We start from the raw sequence: 7085 nt of genomic DNA, 5'->3' as shown, positions 1-7085 counted from the left end.
AAGCCGATTACAATATTGAATACTAAAATTCTTAGATGTAAAAACCAAAACCAAACCAAACTAAAAAAAAACCAAAATTTCGATTCGGTTTACAATAAAAAAAATGCCCACCCCGACCCTACTTGGTATGTTGGCTAGAGTTTTTGAGCGAAGCAGAAGCGATGACTTCATGCCGACACCATAGAACCTTTATATAGCGCCTTCCTGGGGCACAACTGAGAAAACAGTTTACGCATGATCAGAGTATATTTTTAGGGTGTCTTCAATAGCGTACCCTTACCCTTCTTATCTATTATCGTGTTTTCTATTCCAAACTTCACTCTGTAAACAATAATCTACAATACAAAATAGTATTTTGCATAACTATATGTAGATCTATTGGAGACAGCCTCTTACCAAATCATAGAACACCCTGACAGGATTGAGGTGTATCCAAGACAGACCCTAAACTGTATGTTTGTAGGGAATATTTTGCCCTCCACAGGCAGGTTGGCAGTAGAAACGGTGACATGGACAATGTATCACCACACGTATGTACCAAAATGTACCTAGAGACAGCTGGCAGCACGCTCAAGTGCCACCTTTGAGGTATCAAGCTGAACATCCATCCATCCTCCAAAACACCGGACAGAACAAGAAAAAAATAGCTACATAAAGGTGGTGGAAAGAATTGCTATTAGCAGCTCAATGTGAAAATCCTCAGCTCTAATGCGCCACGCCGCGTATGATGTTGAGCAGGACTATCTTCAGATGAGGAGGGAAGCACATAGCATCAGCAATGTGGCGATGCTCAAGACATGGGTTCGCATTCTGAGGGCGGCATGCGAAGGCGATGCAGCCGTGGTGGTGTTGCTGACCGGAGGAAGGGCTGGTTCTGCGACGTCAGCGTCCGTCAAGAGCGGCATTGGCGCTGCTGCTGGTGGCTGTGCATCTGGGAGAATGGTTGAAAGGAGGCCACCTGGTTGCGGAGGCTGCATGAATAGTGGCATGTTCTTTCCCATGCTCGTGCAGGAGTTCACTGCACAAAGCGACCAGTAAATTCATCATATATTTGAATGACCTAACAAATGATACGGTACCTTGTGAAATTGTAACAAGGAACTTACGTTTGTATCTGTGAGCAGTCCCAGGGAAATCAGTGATGACACCATCCACCTTAGCACTTTGCACATAAGCATTGATCTGTGAAGTGGCGTCTGCGAAGAAGTCATTTGGCTGGGAAGCAAACTCATTCATGAGCACGTAAACGTAAACTTGGAGGCCGGCAGACTTAAGGGTCGGAACAAGCTTATTGGTCTGGTTTGTCAAATAGTAATGGGTTTCCGGGAAAACAGATGTGGTGCCAACAGAAACAGCATCAGCAAACTTCTTAATGTCCGCAAGGGAGGAAGGTGCGGCATCTCGGACACTTTCTTCGATCATGTAGACAAGGTTGTACTTGGTTTCCTGCTTGAACTTCACCAGAACTGAGCTGTTGGTTGACTGAATCATAACATTCTGGGCAGTCTGTTTGCTATAACCAGAGTCATCAAGTGCTTTGATCACTGCATCTACCACACCAAACCCAAGCTCCTCTGCCATGAATGCAGCATGCTGCAAAAAATTGAAAAAGGGGTCGGCTTTGCTTGTAATCCTTTTGTAGGGAAACTTCACAGATTTTAAACCAAGTCAAGTGTAGCTAGTTAGGGGTAAAATCACACTATTTACTTTGACTTCAGGTTCTTTGCAAGCAACGTTAGACAAGGAATACTAGTTAACCTAGCGAAGGATTATGTAGCTAAAATATCTATGAACCGGTCACTTTGAATTTTTTTTAATTCTACTAGATTACTTGTAGGAGGTAGGGTTGAAATTAGACTAGATGATGAACATAGAGTTGAGTGGCCCAGCTGCCAACGCTCAATGCTCTCATCAAGGTTCTGTTCCAGAATGAAGCTTTTTAGTCACTAATCTAGAAATATTTGTCATTTATTTGGATTCTGGGAGCCTAGTCTTCAATTATATAATACAAAAACAACTAACTGTACAGGCGGTGTTTTCAGATCTGTGAACTTTTCTCTATGAAAAAAAATGATTATCAAGTAATCCCTAAAAGGCATTGCTCTCGGTGCAGTAAACTTGATAAATGGCAAGAAATTGAACTGCGCTATAGCCAACTCCATATCACTCAAATCTAGGTTTCACACTAGATATAACATTTTCCATATCATTAAATTCTTACCTCAACAGTTATCATGATTCCTGACAAATCCTTTCCGTTTGCAAAGGTCAAAAAGTCTGACAATCTCATGAAGTTTCCTGCGTTCTTGTTTCTAGGATTTCTGTACAGATTATAGGTGCTCATTGGGTTCGATATCATGGCTGCCAATAAAAAATGTTAGTCTTGAAGCAAATGCATGGTCAGTGCAAGAAAAATTACAGATGGGCCATTAACTATTCACTAGTTATTGATTCCAGAAAAAGATAACTTAGCATAACCATATATACATGAGCATATCTAAACATTTGTGTTAGAGTGTGTTCCTATATGTATCCGTAGACGGGCTGGCACCGTTGTTGGGCTGCCGACCTATTAGGGTTAGGGTTCCCTAGGTCTCTATATATATATGTAACCTTCTCCTATGCAATACAACAAGCCATTCACATTCTCTTACAATTTGGCTTCTATTTGCATAGCAAACATTCAGGTTTACAAAAAGTAGGGGAAATGACATCAAATCAACTTACGCTTTAGGTTCTTAGAAATATCATCCCAAGTAAGGTTGAAGGTGAAGACTCCAGACCCAGCCTTCAGACTGTTGATGGTAGTTACTTGCGAAGCAAATTGTGATTTTGCAACAGTAGTAACATCCATTAGGTCAACAGAGCTCATGCATATCAGTATGCCATCTTTAGTCACTTGAACAGGACAGTCAATGACATCCGCACCATCGGCAACTGCCTTTTCATAAGCTTGGTCAGTGCAGTCTGGGTAGTCACCACTAGCACCATTATGCGAGATAACTAGAGGTTTAGCTGCATTGTCAATGTGATGAAATTCAGTAACATTTTTAAATAGGTGAAGTTAAGCGTGAAGAAGCAGGTGTACCATGATCAATCTTGCTGGTGTTCAGGTTACTAAAGCAACCTGCAGGAACAAAAGAAGAACAAATCAAGACCAAAGTGGCCATGGCCCATGCTAGATCTTTCAACTTGTTAGGGGGTTCGCACCAAAGTCAAAAAAACAAAACTGAATCATGATTCCACAACAACTATTCTGAATAAAAGATCACACTCGCCTAGTAGACACCTTGAGTGCATAAGATTCTTGAACAGATACTTATTAATTGCATCATGAAAAAAGGATAGGTGGACTCACCAACTGCCTCTGAAGGAGTAATCGGGAAATCAGTCAATACACCATCAACAGAGAAGGCACCGTTATCAATGAAGAAAAGATATTCCGCTAATGGATCAAAGCTGTAGTTATAGCTGATGGTTAAGTCATTTGCAAAATCAGCAGCATAGATTTCTAGTCCTGCTTTGTGAGCATCATCAACCACTGAAGTATAAGGCAGCAGGTAATTATCTGGTGTAACAGGCCAGATATAGCTTTTGGGAACAAGTATTCCAGAGGCAAAAGTCTTGACAAATGTCAGATTTTTCAGCATTGAGCCATATGTCTGGTTTGTTGATGGCTCAATAGAGCGTTCGTCGAGAAATCGGAACACAAGCTTTGTCTTCTTGCTAACTCTTCCAGATATACTGGTGAGGAAGTTCACTTCAGGCGATGAGATGTAATCGACAATGAATTGTTTCGATAAGGACAGGATATAGCTTCTCATGCTAAGCTTAAACTGGCTGTAGAAACTGTCGTGCTGCAGTTTGAAAAGAAAAGAAATGTTCTGGTGAGAGGCAAATCACCAAATTTGTAGTTCAAAGCTGGTTACAGTTTTATCCCTACCTGGACATTTAACCAAACAGCAGGTGCCTTATATAAGGTGAAAATATTTTCAACAGGATTTATTTGGAACAAACCATCATATGCAGGGGTACGAGATAGGACCGATTGCTTCACTGCAAATATGAAAATGGGTTAATGAAGCATGACATCTGCATTTACTAAGCGGTATGAGATTCAATGCAAAGACATCTGAACATAGTTCTTTCATCACAGTTCAAAAGATCAAAATGCTCAAGACGATAGGGAAGCACAATTTGTAACTGCACTTACAAGATACGTTTTGCAGCAGAACAGTGCTTGTATAGTCTACGGAGAACCAGCCCGCTGTAGATACACCATTAACCTTGTAGGTCTTCTTCCCTTGTGGGAAAACACTGGCTATTATTGTGCAGTTATCCATGTTTATGCTCGGTAGGCAGATACCAGCACCATCCTTCGTCAGCCGAACATCACACCACACGGTGGTGTCAGGGGAACTAGATATGCCAACAAACTGATAAGCATAGTCACTGGAATCGGGAAATAGTCCGGAGAACCCGCCCTTAGCAACGACTGCTGGAGCCTTGCCTGGAAATATGAGACGATTGGTACTGTTAGGGTCATGAAGATGGACAAAAGTACTGGAACAACCCTAAGTGCTACGGCAGAAACTACAAAACCAAAATTACCTTACCGGACGGACATAAAACTCGTAAGCACGCATGACCATCTGAAATTATCGTCTCTTATTACCGGGGTTAACTCAAAACACCGCCCGAATTAACATCCATCGAACTGATCCACTCCCATCCCGTTCTCAAAATAGCAATACGCCCATATGGGTCATACGCAGCCCATGAACAGTAGACACCAGCAGCTAATGGTTTACTGAGTGTTCCTCACCAAGAAAGTGATATTGCATAGGCTTGCACTTGGAGGCACGGTGATGTAAACAGGAAACGAACATGAAAGATGTTGCTATTCAATCCCAACCAAAATTGCCACTTAGCTAGAAAGGCTACCGTGCATTTTTTTTGCTGGAGATGCTAAAAGGTATCATGGCTGGCCCCAAACTTCCAATCAGAAATCTAGTCTCCCAAACAGTGCTAAAAACCAGCAAAGCTCTATTTTGCTGCAGAAGCCCTAAAAAACTATTTTGCTGCAGAAAAACAGAAACAGAGCGCCCCACCCAAAAAAAGAAATAAATGCGCAGCCAGTTCACACTCATCCTGAAGATCCAGGCCAAGCTGTAGAACAAAACAAAAATTGCAATTTACAGGCAAGAGGGCTGATCTTTAAGCGAAGAGTGGCAGCAAATCGACCAGATCAGACCACATACACAATTAGTGCGGGAACCTTGGAAGAAACGAAGTGAGAAGGCAGCGAATCCAAAGCTTACCGCTCAGGGTCTTCCAGGTAGAGCCATTCTGGGCGACGGCGGAGCCGACCGAGAGCAGCAGCAGGAGGAGCAGGTGAGTTGAACCAAGAAGGGAGCAGGCGCGGCTGCTCCTCCCCATTGCGGGCATCCGCCACCTACGCGACCACCGGCGGACGCAGCTCGAGGAACTGGGGCTCCAAGAACGACCCCTGGAAGGGGGAGCAGAGGAAGAGGTGGCCACGACGAGGAGACGAGACAGGGAGGAGGGGGGCAATGCGCATCCGGCGGCCGCGTTGGCGTTGGATTTTTAAGACCCAGCGAGAGAGAGACAAAAGCACCGGGTGGCGGGGCGATACTGCTGCTGCTGAGCTGTGTCTGTGTGTGATACAAGAGGAAGTGGCATCAGGGTCAGGGGAGGGGGAAGGTGGTCTGCGTGTGAGATGCCCCCGAATGGGTCTAGTTTCCAACCTTTGCAAAGGAAAGAGAAATGATTAGTTTCAACTATTCTCCTTTTCTTCGTTGAAAATGTACCTTCTCCATTCTTTTTTATTTACTTCGATTGACGTTTTCCCGATGACGTGGTGATGTGCGCGAGGTAAGAGGCCTGGTTGAAGGTAAGATGATGTTGAGATTAAGGATGCGTTTGATTTAGCTTTTTGAACTAGATTCATTTAAAAAATATATAGAATAAAACATCATAATATGTTTTCATTTAGTTCAGTTCAAAATAACGGTTCATCCTAGATTTTTAATATTTTTTGTCGTTCATATTACCAAACTATCAAGGTTTTACGGAATTTATAGTTGACAATAAAATCTATAGTTAACGGTTATCAATACTCTTACAGAATCTATACTTGACAATAGAACTTATAGTTGGCAGTTGTTTGAACCAAGCATATATTTTAGTTGTTCCACAAAATCATGGGCTTGTAGCAGCTTCCTCTCGACTCACATTTAGAATCATTTGACCCAACAAGGCTTTAAAATACAAGTGTTGCTTCACGTAGGACTCTAACTCATTATAGTCAGATATGGCTAGGGTCATCAAATGGCTCATAACTCATTATAGTCCAGAATAAAAGACAACAACAACCGTAGATTAAGGTTGGCCGTACCCAACCAATCCATACGGGTGGATCGCACTGCCCGTTGTACAGTAAATTGCTGAGATTAAAATACGATTTCAAGATGGATGTAGTAGAACTTTGTCTAGATCAAGACCGTGTTTTAAGCAAGGGGAAATACTTTTTACCGAATTTTTTTACGTTCGTGAAGAAATGAATGTGAGAGCAAGCAACGAGAATTTTTATATGGCTATTGTGGATGGTCGCCTGTGGCGGTGGTGTAGCCGTGTATGTGCCCGTAACATGTGCAGGGTCCCCAGCCTTGATTGGCTGCTCCGCATCTCTGTCACCTGGCGTGCTCGACCAAGTGGAGCCGCGCATCGTGTCCTTTCTCGGTCCGCGAATCCGCCATGCAATGCACCAAGGAATAGGATACGGTGGTGCTGGTGCGGATGCTGACTCGGCCGGCGATCGGCGTGCTTGCACCGGAGCCGGGGGAGCAGCCCCCCCTGCTGTTGTGTCCGCGACTCTCGCGCATCGGCGCAGCAGCTCATCGGTGCGTGACCACGGTTTTAACTAGTCTAATCACGGTGTCTAGATTAATCACTTCTCCGCGTGCTGTCTCGGAACCCGGTCGTCCTACAAGCAGTGGCTGCGTTGAGCGGCGCCGTCACGTTGCTCCGGCCGGCTGCATATTCTACCTGCTGGCCTGGGCGCT

At 43.7% G+C, this 7085-nt stretch overlaps 1 protein-coding gene across 2 annotated transcripts; it reads right to left on the bottom strand.

Moving 5' to 3' along the window:
• Positions 1-336: 336 nt before the first annotated feature.
• On the bottom strand, positions 337-5566 carry LOC100383563 (Glycerophosphodiester phosphodiesterase GDPDL3). Of its 2 annotated transcripts, none has more exons than XM_035967051.1 (9): positions 4612-5015; positions 4214-4510; positions 3944-4056; positions 3359-3857; positions 3089-3127; positions 2728-3015; positions 2222-2361; positions 1107-1593; positions 337-1018 (listed from the first exon to the last, which is right to left on the bottom strand). In XM_035967051.1, the coding sequence occupies exons 2-9, from the start codon at positions 4341-4343 to the stop codon at positions 747-749; spliced, it is 1968 nt and encodes a 655-aa protein (XP_035822944.1). In that variant the 5' UTR covers positions 4344-4510; positions 4612-5015; the 3' UTR covers positions 337-746. The 2 variants fall into 2 exon arrangements, with proteins under 2 accessions (XP_035822944.1, NP_001169682.1); NM_001176211.1 differs by lacking the exon at positions 4612-5015 and adding an exon at positions 5322-5566 and having other exon boundaries at positions 474-1018.
• Between the last annotated feature and the right edge of the window lie 1519 nt (positions 5567-7085).

This window comes from Zea mays, chromosome 4, assembly GCF_902167145.1.
Source record: "Zea mays cultivar B73 chromosome 4, Zm-B73-REFERENCE-NAM-5.0, whole genome shotgun sequence".
NCBI classification, from domain to species: Eukaryota; Viridiplantae; Streptophyta; class Magnoliopsida; order Poales; family Poaceae; genus Zea; species Zea mays.
Note: the sequence above shows the minus strand (reverse complement) of the source record. Positions and strands in the feature narration are given on the sequence as shown.

Bases quoted from the DNA above. Each gene is read 5' to 3' on its own strand.
- LOC100383563 (NM_001176211.1), bottom strand. From the start codon at position 5,448: ATGCCCGCAATGGGGAGGAGCAGCCGCGCCTGCTCCCTTCTTGGTTCA. The intron at 3,858-3,943 runs GTAGGGATAAAA...TTCAAACTGCAG, and splicing joins CTGTTTGGTTAAATGTCCAG to CACGACAGTTTCTACAGCCA. The intron at 3,128-3,358 runs GTGAGTCCACCT...TTGTTCCTGCAG, and splicing joins TACTCCTTCAGAGGCAGTTG to GTTGCTTTAGTAACCTGAAC.